The sequence below is a fragment of the Danio rerio genome, chromosome 1 (assembly GCF_049306965.1).
Source record: "Danio rerio strain Tuebingen ecotype United States chromosome 1, GRCz12tu, whole genome shotgun sequence".
In the NCBI taxonomy this organism is placed as follows: Eukaryota; Metazoa; Chordata; class Actinopteri; order Cypriniformes; family Danionidae; genus Danio; species Danio rerio.
The window spans coordinates 28,298,313-28,317,500 of NC_133176.1; the positions used below are offsets into that span (position 1 = coordinate 28,298,313).

The 19,188-nt window shown below is 34.3% G+C and overlaps 4 protein-coding genes across 9 annotated transcripts in view; 2 read left to right on the forward strand and 2 right to left on the reverse strand.

The window, feature by feature from the left end:
* Positions 1–113: 113 nt before the first annotated feature.
* anp32b (acidic (leucine-rich) nuclear phosphoprotein 32 family, member B) lies at positions 114–4,610 on the reverse strand. Of its 2 annotated transcripts, none has more exon segments than NM_212603.2 (7): positions 114–744; positions 822–891; positions 968–1,080; positions 1,158–1,344; positions 2,231–2,353; positions 2,441–2,590; positions 4,390–4,610. In NM_212603.2, coding segments are annotated over 7 exon segments (780 nt in total). In that variant the 5' UTR covers positions 4,444–4,610; the 3' UTR covers positions 114–661.
* hemgn (hemogen) lies at positions 3,013–9,852 on the forward strand. Of its 4 annotated transcripts, none has more exons than XM_073951357.1 (6): positions 3,013–4,368; positions 7,539–7,737; positions 7,839–7,905; positions 8,732–8,822; positions 8,979–9,301; positions 9,394–9,852. In XM_073951357.1, the coding sequence occupies exons 3-6, from the start codon at positions 7,848–7,850 to the stop codon at positions 9,516–9,518; spliced, it is 597 nt and encodes a 198-aa protein (XP_073807458.1). In that variant the 5' UTR covers positions 3,013–4,368; positions 7,539–7,737; positions 7,839–7,847; the 3' UTR covers positions 9,519–9,852. The 4 variants fall into 4 exon arrangements, with proteins under 4 accessions (XP_073807458.1, XP_073807464.1, XP_705649.2 ...); XM_073951363.1 differs by having other exon boundaries at positions 8,732–8,810; XM_700557.9 differs by having other exon boundaries at positions 3,013–7,737.
* A 783-nt stretch (positions 9,853–10,635) lies between these two features.
* trmo (tRNA methyltransferase O) lies at positions 10,636–16,152 on the reverse strand. 2 transcript variants are annotated; one of them, NM_001327757.1, is given in 7 exon segments: positions 10,636–10,978; positions 11,633–11,677; positions 11,680–12,171; positions 13,094–13,251; positions 14,493–14,667; positions 15,703–15,857; positions 15,926–16,152. In NM_001327757.1, coding segments are annotated over 7 exon segments (1,347 nt in total). In that variant the 5' UTR covers positions 16,015–16,152; the 3' UTR covers positions 10,636–10,745.
* Positions 16,153–16,522: 370 nt separating this feature from the next.
* si:dkey-25o16.4 overlaps positions 16,523–19,188 on the forward strand; it is a 32,300-nt gene continuing 29,634 nt past the window's right edge. Inside the window, exons 1-3 of the mRNA XM_690920.9 lie at positions 16,523–16,638; positions 17,170–17,212; positions 17,306–17,422. Coding sequence (XP_696012.5) covers positions 17,186–17,212; positions 17,306–17,422 — 144 coding nt within the window. The 5' untranslated portion in view covers positions 16,523–16,638; positions 17,170–17,185. The remainder of the gene's footprint in view (positions 16,639–17,169; positions 17,213–17,305; positions 17,423–19,188) is intronic.

Below are 19,188 nucleotides of genomic sequence, written 5' to 3' on the forward strand. Positions count from 1 at the left end.
TCTGATGAATACTGACTACTTTCCTACTGCCCTGCAACTTTAAAGTATGCAAATTATTGTCCTGAACCTCTCGTTGTCAGCCTTTAAACACACTAAGAAAAATGACAGAGAAATAGGAGAGCGAGCAAAGCACAAAATGTTATTTTATTTACAAAGTTTTTGTCTTACAGAAAGTAAAAATGTAGCTACAACCTTGATTTGTGCCACAGGCTGCCACACTAAAATGATGGCTCGCTTGTCACACAGTTGCTATAGCAATCTGGGAAATTTGGAACAAAAACTAAGTGGGTAGGAAAAAGTCAACAAAAGAAAAAAGAAGAGGAAAAAAAAAAACACTTTCAACAAAATATTAAAAGCACAGACCCAAAACTAAATAGCAGTCCCCAAAGTCCCCAGAGGTTTGGAAACACAAATGGGCAGGGGATTGACAGTGGACTTGTGGAATGCTGAGTGAGCCAGAGATCCAGAAGGCTTTCATTCAGCTCGTAGGCTCCATATGAACAGCTCCACCCGTCCGGTACAGTCTTGCCCCCACAGGGAGCTTAGCTTTTGCTTGGGTAATGGGGGAGTCGTGGAAGGGCAGGAAAGTTGATGGGACAGCAGAGTTGGTGAGGGAAAAGAAGGACAGGGAAGGGTTGGTAACAGAGTTGTTCATTGGCTCTTAATCATCCTCCTCATCATCCTCGTCATCTTCATCATCTGCTTCTCGTTTTCTCTTCTCACCCTTTGCTCCTTGCTCTTCTTCTGAGCAAAGCAAAATATTACTTACCAGCAAACCAAAAGGACCAAATTCAAGTCATTAAATCAAAAACATAACTCACCTTCATCATCGTCGTCGTCATCGTCCTCTTCGTCATCTTCTACTTCTCCATCCTGACCGAAGTCTTCCTCCTGTCATCAACAAGGCGTTGGAATTAAATCCGACTTTAACCCTTCAAATACACAAAACACAAAATTGAACTTGTACCTCATCCTCTCCACTGCCGTCCTCGTCATCCTCCTCTCCTTCAACCTCATCTTCATCATCATCCTCATCTTCCTCTTCATCAAAATCCTCCTCCTCGTCCTCATCTTCTCCTTCTGTGTTTAAAGTGATATTAATGAACATCTGCAACCTAAAAAACTGTTGGTAAACTGAACCTATCCCTCACACTGACCCTCGTCATCATCGTCGTCCACTCCATCGACCTCTCCATCAGAGTCTGACGCCTCTCGGTCATCCAGATCGTAGCCGTCCAGATACGTGAGCTGTGGAAGGAGCTTGAAGACACTTTCCCGGTAGTCGTTCAGGTTTGTGACTTCACAATTGAAAAGGTCAAGACTCTTCAGATGGTCGAGTTTTTTCTGCCAAAGAGAAAGGATTCATCACAGAACTGTACAACCTCCACTTTGTGTTGATTAATCAATTCTTGTTGGGGGAAGCTCATGTTTTGTACAAAGTTCATGCACAAATTAAAGTCATGCAAACATTAAAGTTACAACATTTACTTTATTTTTTAAAAGATATTTTAGGAAATGTCAGTTTTGTCTGTGTAACTAATTGTACACAAAATAAGTGAAAATTACCAATTATTTTTTTTAAACAAATGTATATTTAAACAAAAAAAAGTCAGCCAGTTTGGAACATGAGGGGCATTTTCCAATTTAGGTGAAATGATTTTAACCCTGTAAAACCTGACACGAATTAACAGTATAAAAATAAAAAAAAAATCAACATTTAGTAAAAATTTTAAAGAAACATTCATATAGAATTACACAAGTAAAAAGAAAGATCAAATTAGCAACGAAAATATATAAAAGTAAATAGTCTTTGTAAGACTTAATTTTTTTTTTAAAGATCAAAGCTCTGTGTATAGACATTTTTAGAATGGTTCAATTGGTACATAGAAAATGAAGTAAACCACAAGTTGTTTCAATCTATTAAGTGTTTCTTGAAATATTTCAAACTTTTAAAAAATTAATTTTAATATTTATCAATAAAAAAGTCTTTAAAATAATGTAGCAAAAAGACACTTGTAGACCCTTGATAAACAATCGAATGAAAGGGATGCTGAACATTGTGCACATCACATTTTATATTAAATTGTACATAACTTAACTAACCTAACTATATAACTAAATAATTTATATAATAATAAATAACTAAAATTTATAAGCTGTGATGCAAGTTAAGCTCCAAATTTCAACGTGTAAAACCATAATCTAGTTTGAAAAGGAAGTGTTTACAAACCAATGGTTCCAATGTGCTGATGTCTTTCAGTTTGTTGCCGCTTAGGTTTAGATGTGTGAGATTGGGGAGTTTTTCAGCTAAAACGTCAAGGCCACCAGAGATTCTGTTGTCGCTGAGTTCCAACTGAAAATAACAATACATCCATATCAAAACATATAACATTGTGCACATGTTTGAAAGATGGTAAACAATAAGAAAACTTTAAGTTACCTTTTTTAGTTTTCCGAGTTTAGGAAGGTTGGATACTGAGAGCAGACCAACATTTATCAAACTTAGAAATTCAAGATTAACAAATTCTGCTGTGAGGCCTTCAATTTTCCCTTCATTTGATCTGCAGTTGTCGAGGACAAGTTCTCGTACCTAGATTAAACAAAAGGTAAGAAATAAAAATAATAATAAAATACTGTTTGCAATATTAACAGGTTTCACCTGTAATAACCATAACAATCATGATTCAAATAAAAAAAAAAATTTATGTGACTTTTGCAAAAGGGGTGTTGGACACGTTGGCCATAAGCATGCCATAAAAAGGCGACAAACTATGCAGTTTTTTTTCTGATAGTTTCTTAACCAGACAAAACAAAGAACAGTCTTTGTAAACACAGTCTTAAAGTGTGTTGGGGATTTTGACACTGTGAGTGGTCGTAAGCTAGTTCGATGAAATTGTAGTCAAGAAACTAAAATGAAAACCACTGAAGGCTGTTTGTTAAGCGGTTGCTGCTGCTGCTGTTGTTGTATGGCCCTATGGCTCAGACTGTCGCAGCGAGTCGCCAATGAGAAAACAGCAGATTACACGCCGACAGCCAGACAACATGGACATATATCCGAAAGACACCGCCGTGTTTTGTTTAATTTCGTTTGACAAACAACAAATGGAGGGCATTTAGGAGCTCGTGTAAGATGGAAGCGATATGTCGATGGCGTATTCCTACAGCGAAAGACGAAGACAGAGCGGAAATTAGTGAGACAAAAATGGAGAGTTTCTTTCTCTCATGACAACATGGCGCCTCCTTGGATAGCTTGTGTTGCTGAAAAAACAACACATTAAACAAAAATCAAACGCTGCGTTCGAAAAACGTACTATAAGCTTCCGGCTATCAGGACAATATTTTACGCGATGTTTGGTGGATTTTAGAACTGACCAAACATTTGTACCGGTTTGTCATATCAAGTTAGCACATGTAACGTAACGTTAGCTTCTTTTTCCTCAGTCGCTGTTTTGGTCTCTACAAGTGTTATTTTATACTGTAGATCATTTAGACGTTTAAAAACAATCAAAGCGATCATTTATCTAATATAATGGTTAGCGTGATCGGTAGTGGCGCGTGGGAAGTAATGGCGGGAATCGGCGTCTCGCAACAGCGAGTAACAATTTAACGAATAAAACCCAACACGAGCTTTTTAATGAGTAATACATGCGTTCATGTTGCACGTTTTAAGGTTACTTTAGAGCATCTCTAGTCAGTCAGAAAAACTAAACTTTTCAAAAAAAATTTGTTAATTCATATAATCGACAACCATGTTACCCTTTAGAATACAATTCATATCGCGACTGCATGTTAGTCAGACTACACATTTAACTTTATTTTTTAATTGCCTTTCCTGATATTTTTATTTTTAGTTGAAAGAATACATACGCCGTAGAGCGATTAAGACCGAAATGTTACCGTATTTACGAAAATTTGTTAGCGTATGGTTATCTTCACAGAATATCTGATTTATTGCTTTAGCTTTTAAGTGCCTGTAATAAAGGGCGCCTCATGTTAGCAACAAACATGGCCACCGCGGCGAAATAAACCATCCCATCCACATCCTACCACGCCGAGGTTAAAATAAGCAGATATGAAGTTTAAAAAGAATACACGTAACGTATCCAGCGTGTGGGGCTTAGAATACTGCAATAATGCCTTCATTCAGCTTTCCAAACTAAGTAACGTTGCTGAGTGTACCTTACTCAGCCTGGTTCCTTTCATAACAAAATGATACGAATAAACATTAATGCAGTAGATGTACGCGCAGCACTTTCTCATTTAACTCTGTACCAGGGGCATTACACCCATGTGCTTACCATTAAACTACACACAAATCCGTGGAAGTAGAAAGTAGCAAGGCTAGCATGGCTGAGCACAAAACTAAAGGTTTGCCTCAAAATTACTCACATCAGATGGTGTCCTGTTCCTCAGCTCCAAATGAATCCTCTTTTTCATGTCCATTTCGCCCCTTAAAAGTTGGACTCTTCCCTCTTGGGTTCTGGAGGAATTTCTGTTCAGCCCAAAAGGTAGAAAGATGCCTAATGGAGGGAGAATATGGGACTGTATAATGATCTGAGCCCAGCGCCAAGTTACTCTGGGAGAGCAGAAACCATGGAGGGAAACGGCGCTGAAACTAATATATACTCAATAGCGCCATCTCTGGCCAAGCGCCCCCACTGCAGTCGAGTATAAGATCAAACACTGCTGCATTACAGTGTGACATGAAAAGATTGTCTCAATTTGATTCTTTGCACTATTATTACTTCATACTGTTATTGGTTGTAAAGATTACTTACAGTTTTATTTGATGTCATTTATTGTATTAAGAATAAAAAAAAGTTGTGCTGTACATTTTACCTTTTTTAGAAACCTTGAATAAGTCATACACTGAACTCTGACTTTTTTGAAAGACTGAGGGTTGAAATAACTTCTTTGTGTGGTTAAAGTGTGCACATTAAAATAAATCAATCATTAAAATAAATCATGCGTTATAATGTGACACTGTCATTAAATTTCAGTCAGCCAATAATTTATTTTAATATTAATGTTAAGTTTTACTAAAGAAATAATTATTGTTAAAAAGAAGACTCTCCCTCCATCAGCCATATACACATTTAAATACATATTTTAATACTTAATTCAGAATCTTTAATCACACATTAACAATAAATCGTGTTCTGGAAATCAAAGGTATATCACTAAGTATAACTCTTAGTTTTTTAAAGAGTTTAAAGTCTTCTAAAGTAATCTTTGTGTTTTATGATTTTATTATTTTAAATATAATTATGTACTTTATTTACTGTTATATACTGAGTCAAACTGAATATCATGATTTTATTGTTCCAAAGAAACTTGGAATCTTCAACAAGTTGCCAGGAGAGGGCATCATCTTGTTTTTTTGCCTCTACATTGTCTCATAATTCAGGTCTTTCATATTCTTCAGTATGGTGAGAAAAAAAATATAACAATGGACCAACTTCAAGCATAAGCAAAATATGGCTTAAAAAAAACAACAGCAACTCCATTGTTAAAAACTGAACATTTATGTAATATTTAGGGGAAACATATGAGCAAGCTGTACAAAAAAATAAAAAAACTGTACAAAAACTGATAAAATCACATCCAGAAATGAGACATTTAGAAATTTGAAAGCATAAATACCACAAATGTACAGAATTATGAGAACCCCTAACCCAGTTTTAGCATGCCTTGTATGGCAACATGATAAGAGATTTGTAATTGTAGTGTCAACTGTTTTATTATTAAGTCCAATAATCTACACAGTTGTAAAATGGCCAAAGAATGAGCCTGTTTTGTACAGTTTCCAAACATTGTTCTTTACTCCAGTGCTCCAGGATAAAAAAAAAAAAAAAACTCAAAATAAACAGCAAAACAGAACCAGTTTCAAAAATCAAACCCCTTCCATGACTTTTCTGACTACAGCAATCTTTGAACATTTACTTCATTCTACAAAGAACTGGAGGCTTTTTCTTCTCAAAGAATAATGCGATATCCCACACAGAGGTTTCAACTGTTCTGCAGGCGCCTTGCTATTAAAATGCTGTTCGGTGTTAGTGTTATTTTGGATGATGAGATAACCACATTACAGCACTGGAAGATAAGAGCTAGCATATAACTTTTATAAAATTCAATAGAAAGTAATGGAGTTATTTAGAATAAAATAAACAATTTAATTTACAAATAATGATGAATATTTCTTTCATTAAGTGTAGCACTGTCTATCTACATGGCGGGAGAGCAGTCCCAATCTCAATGTGTTTTGACATGATTGTGAACACGCCCAGAATGTGAGGGACTGCGATAACATAGTTATGGCAAGAGCAGGACTTTTACTACACTTTTGAGTATTCAAATAACATGGAAATTCAGAATGCAGACACAACTTTAATGTTAGCCTTTTGAAATTCGCTTTTAAAACAGATTTATTGTTGTTGAATTTTTTAATTGTCAACAAATAAATATTGATGTGTACAGGACAATGTTAGAAGAATGTTCATTCAGAGAACATTCCCTGAAATGATTATCCTATAGAAAACTTTAATGTTAATCAATTTTACCTGAAATATTCTGGCCATAGATATGCTTACATATATGGCACACTCAGCTACTCTAGAGCTCTTGATGTGTCCAGACATCAAGTGTTCTCACTTACAGCCAAAACCAGCAGCTATTTCTGAAATCAGTACTTTCTTATTGCACTAAAGTGAAATACAGTTTATATTAATCGTCAATTCTTCGATATTGTAAAAACAGTAAGAGTACTTTGATGACCGACTGTTTCATTATGCTGGAGTGTGCATGGAGATGTTACTATTCCATTATGTTGTGGGACAGTATTTCTGTATGCAACAAATTTTATTTATAACAGATGGCAATAACATTGCTTCCAAAACTATTTTTTACTACTCAGAAAAATACTATTGCGAAAAGGTCAAATTCAATTATAGCTCTTACTCAAACATTATGTGATTGAAAGTTTGATTTCTACATTGAGTTATATTTTCTAAGACGTCTCAACATTGCACAGCATCTATTTGTATGAAAACAAAAACAAAACAAAAAAAAATTTATATATATACTTTTGTTGTAAGTTACCACCATGTTTTGTTTTAATTCAGCAAAATCCTCTGCTCAAGTCTATTACAGATACACAGTATCAATTTGTATTTTGAGTGGTCACAGGTTGGTTCCATTATGGTGGACAACTTACATATGGGGGTCTACACACAGAACTGTCAAAGAACAAAGTATATAAATAAATAAATCTATGACCATGGTAAAATCAAAACCTGTGAATTGGCATTTGGCTCGCTTGTTGTTTACTCTGGACTTTTGATTTTAGGGTCAACAGTAACTGTCCACTTTTAAAAAACCTAATCAGGAAAACCCTACTGAACTCCTGTGATATATAAATGACTTTTTATCACAGTCACACACAGAACTTTATGATTTGTTATAATATTTCAATATTAGAATCTTGATTATTTTGACCCAATGCTAACCTTTAGTGATTTTATTTTCTGCCGATCATTTAGTTACATGTTTGCTAACGGCCCTTGACCAAGTCAAGAATAGCGGCCATCTCTCGTGACGACATACAAACAGTCAGATAAATGTACAGGCAGCCGGCACCATGACCTCCTTTTTTCACTTTCTTCTGTGAGTATTGTGCCAAGTCCTCCACCTTTGCAAATAAGATAAGAGCACAACTGCAAGAACTCTCCCAGCACCACGGTAATGTTTAACCAGATAATTATTCTCTTAGCGGCATGAATGTAAGCGGGCAGTTTTCTTTTTCAGCACTGTCATTTCAATTCCTTATATTCATGTGACAGGACTACAAAATGGAAGACCCGTTGGAGAAAGAGATCCCACCAACTGAAATAAAAGATTCAGATGAAGGTAAGATTTTTAAACCTTAGCATTAAACATCAATCACTTTTTAAGATCAGCTTAACCTTAGTTTATTAAATTATTTTATTACAGTTTGTGTAAAGTTGACAGTTGAGGAAACCACAATGGATAAAACCTTTTATGAGTAGTTTTACAATTTGTAAGAGAGTCTTATAGTTTCATTTGTATGTAGTACATGTAGTTTATTTTTTTGTCAATTGCAATAATAACATATTCGAAATGTTATTTAAAATAGATCCTGACACTAGGCATGGGCCGATATAAGATTCTGATGGTATGATAACCTCAGAAAATAATATCACTATATTGTGATTACTGCTCTAAAATATATTCTTTTTTAATGTCTCGGTAAAAACACAACAACTTTTTTTCCCTTTTGAAAACAGTATATTTTATTTTGAGAAACGTTTATAATATTTTGTAAAAATAAACATGTCAGGCTAAATAATTCCAATCAATCATTGACTTCTGCTGTGTTCGTTAGTTTCAAAAACACAGATTTTATTATTATTTAAAACAGCATTTTTGGATATCTTCTCTACTGGAGATACTGCATGAGCAGTATTGCAGAAAATTTTGTCGGTTTCAAATCCTTGACTTTTCCAAACCGTGGTTTAACTTAAAACAGTTATTGTCCCATGCCTAATACACACACACACACACACACACACACACACACACACACATTAAAAATCTACATTTTGTGTGAAACATGCATTTTTCCACTGGTGTATTATTTGTTGAACTAGCTTTGCTAATGCTACAAAGGGAACTGCAAACCAGCAAAGGGCTGAGTGATTTGTTTGTTTGCTAGGAGGAATTCGGCGGCGACTCAGAGACAGAGATCTTTTGAAGAAACGAAAAGCAGAGGCAGAAGAAAAAGCAACCAACCAGTGGGTTTATGGGTAAAGATAGTGTTAAACGAGGCCAATAAAAGAACTGGAAGGGCTACTGAGCCATGATTATTTACTTTTCAATTCATATCACATTGTGATACTGTGATGCACCATGCATATATGTGGTGTAGTCATTCAAATAATGTCTCCTAACATTGACCGCAGGGCACAGAGCATTAAAAGAGTCAAAAAGAGGACCACTACTGGCACTCCTGGAAGGAAAGGTCGACCAAGAAAAGAACCAATAGTTATTGCAGAAGACCTTGGTCTGGCTCAGGAAGTGGATCCTTCTCCCATCACAATTCCTGTCACAGAACCTGAATTGCCCACAATAGCAGAGATAGAGCCTTTGCAACCAGTTGAGCCACAACAAGAACTGGTGCCTGAAGAAGCAATAAGTGAAAAACCTCAAGAGGAGTTTTTGATTGAGGATCTGGGGCCAGATGAGGAGGAAGATATGCCTCAAAAAAACCTGGTTATCGATACAGGTATTTGCTGAAACGTCTTGTTCATGAATGATCTCCAATAATTTCTGGGTGATTCACATCAGAACAAATGATTGTCCATTGTGTATTTTTAGGAGACGACGAGAAGCCATATAATGATGTGCCTGAACAGAGCTCAATTGCAATTCCAATGTTTGCTCCAGCACCTGATTCTTCTCAACCAGATAACCTAAGCCTTACTGAAAATTTACTTTTCTGAGCACCTCCTTACTATGGAAACAATAGGATTGTGGCTAACTCATTTAATACATTTTATCTCAAGGGATTTTAAAACCTGAAACAATAACAAATGTATATTTATTCAAATCCTTAATGTTTTCATGTACATATGCCACTCGTTATTACTTCCAGTCAAATACAAACATTAACTAGATATATTAAGAAAGAATTGTTTGTTAGTTGTTACATTAAGGTACTTTTGTGCCCCCTAGTGATTGTAAATTGCAAAGTAATATTTTGCCTCCATGACAAATCTTTGTTTAGATTGTGTTTGTACAACTGACTATTTTACAATAAATGACCGTCTTTGTCTACAGTAATTTCATTACTGGTTTACAAAACCGTTCTCCGACAAGAATCAATTTCATTTACATTTGTGGTTAAGAAATTCAGTAATTCACTAAAAACTTATTCAGCATAATCTCAAATGCATTTAATAATCATAATAATTACAACAATACACAGTTTATATAAAGAAGAAAACAAATATTATGATTTACAAAAAAAAATCTAGGTAATAGTTTTAAACCCTTTTTTAAATGCAGGAACACTTTTTAGAGAAAGTAGGCAATAATGTAAATAACAAAAAATATTATTTAAATTAATAATGATGGATTTTTGTAATTTTCTGTTGCTACTCAAAGAAGAATACACAATTGTCACCAATAAGATGAAATAAAGGGATAGTTTACCTATGTATACAAATTCTGTTATCACTTCAAATTCTGTCATCACAAAATTCTGTCATCCTCATCTCTTTCTAAACCTATGATAGTGTTGATGGAATGTTTAATGGCATTTTTTAAAGTTTTGTGTTGTTTGTAGTCCAAATATTAATATTATTATAATAACATTAACCATTTATCCAGCCAAGACCAAATGAAGTTTTTCTGTAAACTCCAACTTCCAAACTAATTAATAAATTATTTTATATTAATATGATATATATATTAGTATTTTTTGTTTTAACTCGATTATTTTACTTGTTTTAAGCAGAAACTCATTTAATATTTACTTCTTTTTTTCTAGAAAATGATTTTTTGATTTTGAGTTTTTTTTTTGGAAATTGTATGCATGTAATTTTATGTAAATATGTATGTTCATTTTTTTATTAACAAATGAAAGTCATAGGTTTGAAATGACGTAAGTAAACGCGTGAGTAAATCATATACTTTTTTGCTCATTTTAATCAAGAATTGAACAAACCTCACACAGCGTTTGTGGGTTCTGAGCTCTGCACTGGTTTGACTCTAACAACTTCAGCAAAACCATCTCCAAACCAGCAGGTGATGTCTGCTGTGTCTAAGGTGAAGAAAAACAGGCGGTCTTGACAACGTGTGCGACGATACACTGATCTGGGGTCAGCTGACAAAATGCCAATGATGGCTGCCACTGCTTCATCTGTTCCTTTTAAGAACTGGAACCTTGGTCTTGTGCCATCTGTTGAATGAAAAAATCAATAAGAAAAATGACAACTGTATTTATTAGTAAAACTCTAGAGAAACACTTTACTTTTTTTGAAAAATAGGCTCATTGTACAAGTCACCTAGAATGAAACGGTTGAATTCAGCTATTTTTAAATCCATTCAGCCAATTGTCAGGTCTGGTAGGGGCACTTTAAGCTTATCTTAGCATAAATCATTGAATCGGATTAGACCATTAGCATCTTGCACAAAAAATTAAAGTTAATCAAGAAACTGCATCAGGGCAATGATATAATGCAGTGAATGAAAATAGATCACAGCTGAGTAACTATTTTATAGCCTGCTGAAGCCAAAGTTCTTTGATTATTGCACTGAAATAAGAGTATAGTTACTAGACTTATCGGTATGGAAAAGAGCAACTTTTCATTTTGTCAATGTAATCACAAAAGAGTCAAACGTTTGATGAAAAAATTATCAAAACACTTTTTTTTTTATTCTTATGTCTGATTCAATTCAATGATTTATGCTAAGCTAAAAGTGCTGCCACCAGACCTGGAGATCATCTGAATGGTTTCAAAAACTAAAACTAAACTGTTTAACTCAGTTGTAATATATGAGTCTATTCCCAAAAATATGGAGTGTTCCTTTAAGAATCAGAAAGATGTATTACCAGTACTGTCGCTGGGAACAAACTCTTTGAGCTCTTTCTCAGCATTCGCACATCAAGTTTGCTGATAGGAGGTGATCTGACCCAAGCAGCGATTGCACTGTAGTCAACACATCCAAATTTAAGACTAGATGAAGTTAAAAACATTGTATTGTCTGAAGTCCATTCTGAAGTATCTGTGTTTTTGTCCTCGGTTGGATTTTCAGCGAAAACATGCTGTTGTTTGAGATAGTTTTTAACCTCTGCTAGCACATCAGTTTCACCGCTGGATCCAGGCTGCTCTGACTGAGAGAAATCTGAAGTAGAACCTGGACAAACTCTGACCTCTGAGGAAAGTTCAGATGACATCTCTGAGGTGTCTAATTCTTCATCTAGATCCCTCAATTGTGTCATCTGAGGGTCAGTGTATGATGGTGTTTGTCTATATTCACTGATATCCTCTATCCTTGTCTTAGGAGAATCATAGTCTGGAATATATGGCTTGATGTCCAGGACGGGAGTTCCAGCAATAACATCAACCCCTGATAAGTGAAGTGTATCCCCTTTGGAAATAAAATGATAAATGATTACTACATCCAGCAGGTTACATTAACTTTTTAAATCATTAATGATTATTTTCATCATGTTCCCTTACAATGATTTGATGCAATGTTTCATGAGGATTTAAAATTATTTCATGATTATTCATAATGAATTTGTCCACGTGTTGGTACTTGTCTACCGCAAAAGGACAGTTAAACAAACATGAATGTTGATGATCAAATAGCTCTTGATTTAAAAACTGTTGTTAACTAAAACTGATACATTTTATTTTGTGTTTTATTTTTACTTTTTTTTTCCTGCAATACAAAACAAAAAGATTTTTTAAAGCAAAATGGCTAAAAACATAAATATTAAGTACCAAATATAACACTAAATACCGAAGTATTAAAAAGTAAATAATAAGGCAGTTTAATATATTTATAAATATTATAATAAATCTTACTAAAACAACAATGCATAATAATCATCTACTATTATCAGTAGTTTTCAAGCCAAATCCCCTTTTTTTCTGACAATATTATCTAAAAATTTTTAACATTTAAATCAGACATTACTAGGAAATATATATTTTTTTGTAAAAATACTAAGAAAATAATACAATTATATTCATTTAAATTATCTGTTTAAAAATTATTTATTGTTACTCGTTCAAACTAGTTATGAAAAATGAACTGATTCAACACAATTCAAAAATCACTTTTAGGACAAATGAAACGTTTTGTTTAATCCACTTAAATTTGTAAAAACTTAATCGATTTATAAACCCAGCATTTTTTTAAACTAGGAAACATCAACTGATATAATTTATTTGTTTAAGTTTCAATTCATTTGAGGTTAACTCAACTGATCTTTGTTGGAACAACATAAAGGAATTGTTTGTAACCAAGCATTTTACAGTGTAGTCCAGTAAAATTGAGGTACCTGTAATTCCTTCAAGCTTAGCCAATGTCAGTCCCAAAGCGTTGGGCCTGTGGGGGCTACGGGTTGAGTACACCCCCACCTTTTCACCATTCAGACGAGGCGGTTTAACTTTGGCTTTGCAGCTCATTTGCCCATTCTTATGGAAGAGGAAAATTATCCTGGAATGACAAAGAAAAAAAACAAACAAAAGGTTTCACTTCACATAAATGTGTTTCAATTGTCATTTATTAGACCTGGTCACTCGTCAGACCCATCAAGAAACATTACTGAGTAATGTTCAAATGCACTTGTAATGGTTTTCTTTTGTTTTTGTCTAACTACACACCATTATTATCATTGGTATTTGCCTTCTCCCACTAGTCAAGTCACCACAGAGGAAGTTGCAGTCAATAAAGCAAAGTTTTTTTTGTGTGCTGGGACACACACTTTTTCACACACATCTAAGCTCTATTTAGCATATCCAATCCACCAGAGCACACAGAGAAAGCCCACAGTCCATTCAACTGCACCATACTGCTAATTGTGGACAGTTTTACTGACACATTTGTATAATAAAATCTTCAGTAAGTATACCTTATCGATCTGATTAACCAAGCTACATAAATGAAACCTAAATAAGAATATGTTAGATTATATGCAATATTTAACTAACTAAAAAAGGTTATTATAATTTTTAAATATCACAGAGATGGATAATTTACTAATTGCATTTTATATATTAATTCCACTAATAAATACTATAAGTAATATTTTGTTTTACATATGCTTCTTCTACATTTACACCAGTCCTACCAGCTAGCATGTCCGATGTGATGTTAAGCATTTCAAAACAGTGAATGATTTTGCAAAGAAATTTAAGCTTAGGTGTTCCAATCTTTAGTGAGCACACCTTAAAGGGATTCTGTAAATTACTCAGCCTCATGTCGTTCCAAACCCCTGAAACCTGTTCATCTTCAGAACATAAATCAAGATATTTTAGATGAAATTCAAGAGCTCTGTAATCCTGCTTACAAAGCAATAGTCCCTAAACAGTCAAAGACCTGGAAAGCAACCAAAAATTCAAAACGTTCCACGTCACTTCAGTGGTTTAACTGTAATCACAAAATTTTCATAAATTTTCATATAAAATATCTTAATTTGAGTTCTCATGGGATTCGAACGACATGAGGGAGAGTAACGAATAACTGTCAGATTGTTTTTCCCTAAAACAAATGATTTTAAAACTGGTTACAGATATCAAATTATAACATTAGTATGCATTTCTGGATTTTGTAAATGGTGCAGGTCAACAAAACAGACAGAAAGGAAATGACTTTTTCTTTTCAAACAAATGTTTAAAATAGATGGCCATTCTATACTGTGAAAGCAGTACACTCCTGAAATCATATGTGCTACACACCAGATATGCGAGTATTGTTCCAGTCCAACTAAGGAATGTTCAGGATTATTGAAGACTGATGGCTCAATCTTCAATCTGGCCCGTGAAGAACTGCATACAGTAGGCTGTCGTGGAGTTCCATTTTTCACTGCAAAACATGAACTAATATATCCGATCGGTACCGTCTGAATTCGCCCTGAAATAGTCAAGAAAATTTCATTTTAGACAAGACTAAAGTGGCCCTAGTTTGAGGTTGTTTCCAACCTTTGAACTTCTTTTTTTCTGTTGAAAACAAAAGATGGTATTTAAAAAATTTTAAAAACTTACATAATACATTTATATTGTTTCCCTACAATGGACGTCAATGGTTACAGGGATACAGCTTTCTTCTAAATATTTCGTTTTGTGTTCAACCAAAGAAACTCATTAAGCTTTGGACAGGGCTGCACAGTATATTGTTTCAGCATTGATCTTGCAATGTGTGCATCTGCAATAGACACATTGCAAAGATATGCAATGTTAAGTCTGTATTACAGTTGACCAGGAGCTACAGAATTGTATTAATCATCGTATTTATTTAGAATTTATATAAATCATGCAAAAAAAAGTTTTTCTTTTGTAGAATTTTTGTCTTGTTTCTAGTCTAAATCTTGACATTTCAAAGTGAAAACAAAAGTATTTAACTTAGCATGCTTTAAGGGAAAAACTCTTCCTTATTTCATCTGAAGTTGAAAACAAAACAATATTTTTACTTGATCAAAGCATTTTGTTTAGATATTTGGACAGATAAATAAGACAATACAAGAAATGCATTTTTTGCATTGTGATTATTCAATTTCTGTACATGAAAAATGCTACTCTCCAGAAAACCAACAAATAGTGCTATTCAAATTATATTGTGACACGGTATTTACATTGCAATGTTTATCGCAAGAAAATAAAATATAGGAATATTCGATTTTTTACCAGTATATGCAGCCCTGTTTGGAACCACTTGAAGGGGAGTAAATTTTCGTTTTTGAACAATTAACATGATAACAATATCTGAATGTGAAAAGAGAGTCCTTTGCCATTGACAGCCATTCAAATATAATTTTAGAGTATAATTGGAGCATAAAGAGTAAAAAGTTCTGCAACTCACAACAGGTTCAGTGTACATTTAGCCTACATAGAATTCATTTGGAGTCACTGCTGCATGCATCAAAAGTGAAGGCATTTCTTTTAACGCTACCTTGCTCTAATAACTGATTCATTCCACTGGGGTTCTGAGATGGGCTTTTGTTCTTTGGTTGAGATCTGTCATCGTGTTTCCGGTAGTCTGTCAATATGGACTGAAGAGTTGACATCTGCTTCCTATGTGCTCGTATGGATCCATCCATCTGCTGTCTGTTTGTCCAACAAACAATTAAACTACTCATAACCCCATCAATTACGTGAAAGATTTTAGAACCTACCTGAGATTTTTAATCTCTCTTCTCATTATTGACGCTTGCTGTGTCAGTTTTGTGACATGTTCAGCACAACTACACACTGGTGACGACATTTTTAGGGATTCCTTTGTACAAATTATAGTCTATCGCTTTAGTAATATATCCAAGAACAAACTGAATTGTTTATTCCATCAGCTGCTCTGCTTTCGCTTCAGTGAGAACACGTGTTTTGCTGTTGGAAAAAATGTGCTGGACGACTAAACACTTTCACAACATTAAACAGCTACTGTTGTCATATACCGCCATCTTCTGTTTACTTTGCGATCAACAAGCTATAGCTAAAATAAATATATTTACTCAAAGCAAGCCGTCTAGTTTATTTTACTGTATCTTTTTCTAAATGTATTTTCTAAATGAAACCTTACTGTATCTTTTCTAAATGTTCTATTTTTCTAAATGTTGATCGGTGCAGATGGTTTTTGGTATGCATATGTTTGTCGGTAGATTTTTTTTTTCATAAATAGGCCGACAGGTGGCAATATGCACATGAATGAGAATCAACAATAAACCAAAGAAGAAATGGGCTTCCGTATGTTACGCAGAGGTTTTGACCAATGAGCTGATTGTGCGTTTTATTTTGAACGTGAAGGTGGCGGTTTAGACGATAACGCTTGTTTTTACAATATCAGTCAAGTCAGGATTAAAATAAACAGTAACGTTCATAAATCGCTTATAAGGTAAGAAGTAAAGGAGGAACTAATTTTTATATAATCGTGTTACTAAAATATTTTACGATAACGTTAGTTAGTGCCGCTTGTCTGATAACTGTAAATCTGGACGTAAAACCCGTGTTTCAGACCATGACAAATTACCTAAAGTTGCATGCTTATTTTGATAAGTAACTTATTTGATAAGCACATGTGATGTCTAAAATTGGTGTAAATAGGCGCCAAAGTTGACATTTCTTGAAGGGATGCAAACAGTGACGGTCATGTAATGCTGTAAAAATGTGAACCATCTCTTGATAGTTTGTGGGGAAAATGGGTGTTATATGCAATTATTTAACTTCACATTAATGTAGTTGTAAATGTAGGCTACATTTTTCTTCCTTTGTGCAGAAGAATCTAGCTTTTTATAAAAAAAATAGTATTTTATGATTTTTTTTAATGGTATGGGTTGATTTACATATTTATCAAACTTTAATCAACCCCCTGAAAATCCACTATATATAAAATAATCACTTCCATCACTCTTTTGTGTTATTGCAGATATTACTCTCAAAACATGTCATCTGTCAATGGCTTGTCAAATGTGAGTAGTCCATACCATAACCATAAACATAAATGTTTTTTTCCAACCATCACCATGAGCTCTAATGATAAACCTGTGTGTTCTGTGTTTTAGACCAAACCAGACAGAGTCCCGCTCAGAGATGTACAGAATGAACTGTTAAATATGCAGGACACTCCAACTCTTATGGTTAAACATGCATCGACGCATGTGAAGGACTCAAACATGAAGGTTTGGAGAGATTTCTTAACTGCTTTCACATCGCTCATTTAATATTTTTAAATAAAAATTGAAACTAATTCTTTAATAATTAAAAGTAATAAATTAGAAAAAAGAGAAACCATTTGAAAAAAAGTATGTAAATTTACAGATTTATTTAGGATTTACAATTTACAGTTATGTTATGATTAGTATTACAGTTACAGCTATGAGTGATCAAATTACTTCCCAATTTAACTTAAACATTTAAATATCCTTGTTGAGATCATAATGTTTTTTGTGTGTGTGTGTGTGTGTGTAAAAACAAAAACAAAAAAAGTCCCTATTCTTATTTTAAAAACCTCCCAAGGCCGTCTAATTCTTGTTCAGATTCAAGTCGTGTCCTATTGAATTTGTTCTTTTACCGTCTCATCATCAATTGAGCTGAATAAGGTCTAAGTTGAGCTGAGTAAGGTCTATGTAAAATGAAACCAACTATATATATATATAGACCAATTACCATGTTTGTAAACATTTAGGATGCGCGCAGGGAGGTGGCAGAAAGCAACCGGGAGCCCTAACATTTACAGCGAGGGAATGACATCAGATGCGGTGCAGAGTTTGTTGTTGTCTTAGAAATAAAAATTATTACTTGCATATTATATAAATTATTTACATAATGCTTACAGCATATTATAACAGCTCGTCACCCAGTGACAAGCACAGTGATTCGGCAAAATTAACGTTAAAGTGAGTGGCAATCATCTGACAGGTCCATTTGCACCCTCTCAATGAATATTGGACAAGACGAAGTGACCGAGCATCCAGCCCGAAATATACTATCTCATTGAGGCTCCGAGTGATTTTACAAGAGAGAAGTTAAAGGTCTACAAGTCTTTGGATGCCAACAACGTTGTTCTTTGTGGTCATGTGCAAGAAATAATGCTCCATGATGACCAGATTCAAGAGCTAGACTCTGAGATTCTGCCTAGCCAAAGACAAGGAAACAAGACGGAGCTAACGTTATACAAGGCCTGGGTAATTAATCACCAACACGCAAAACAACTGCATTCTGACAGTGAACTTCACCTGTACGGCAGGGTATGTGAACCTACACATAGAGGTAAAGTTGGTTTTATATTTGCACATTCAGACTTTCTCCTTAATAATATAATTTCATAAAAATATTATTTGCAAACTCTAAATAGCGAAATCATATTAGCAGCAGCTAATGACTATCAATATACAACATTGTTCACAGTCAAATAAGCAGTGTTAATGTTGTTTTCAAGTCACACTTGCAGGTTATTTCAGACCGAATATTCAAAGTGCAGTGGTAAACAATATAGGGAGTTTGTCACAAGTTGTCACTGAATATATGTGTGTGAATATAAAACCAAATTTACCTTAATAAAAGTAACTTTCACATTTCATTCTTAGCATTTAGTGTCCGCAGTTTATTTAACCATATGTAACCGTTTTTGCTGAAATCATTTCTGCAATCAAAAACGAGTAATGTGTATGATTTAGCAAAGCGTGAACTTACCTGATATGACATGAGAACTGCAGAGTCCAGCATTTCTAATTAGCTCCACACTTCATTCAGCTCCTATTTAGCCAAAGACGTCTGCAGTCCGTATTAAAGCAGTGTGTAGTGTATGGTAAAAGTTAAGATTTCTGTTTTTGGACTCAAACTCGGCATCCTACCGCACAACACGACATCTTTCCCATTGTAGCCTGTCTTCTTTTTACAACCAGGGACCCGTGTGACATCATGCCTGACGTAGGTTGGTAATTGG

Bases quoted from the DNA above. Each gene is read 5' to 3' on its own strand.
- anp32b (XM_005159865.6), bottom strand. From the start codon at position 4,443: ATGGACATGAAAAAGAGGATTCATTTGGAGCTGAGGAACAGGACACCA. The intron at 1,345-2,230 runs GTTTGTAAACAC...TCTCTTTGGCAG, and splicing joins TCAGCACATTGGAACCATTG to AAAAAACTCGACCATCTGAA. The intron at 742-821 runs GTGAGTTATGTT...TTTGCTCAGAAG, and splicing joins TGACGACGACGATGATGAAG to AAGAGCAAGGAGCAAAGGGT.
- hemgn (XM_700557.9), top strand. From the start codon at position 7,848: ATGGAAGACCCGTTGGAGAAAGAGATCCCACCAACTGAAATAAAAGAT. The intron at 7,906-8,731 runs GTAAGATTTTTA...TTTGTTTGCTAG, and splicing joins AATAAAAGATTCAGATGAAG to GAGGAATTCGGCGGCGACTC. The intron at 9,302-9,393 runs GTATTTGCTGAA...GTGTATTTTTAG, and splicing joins AAACCTGGTTATCGATACAG to GAGACGACGAGAAGCCATAT.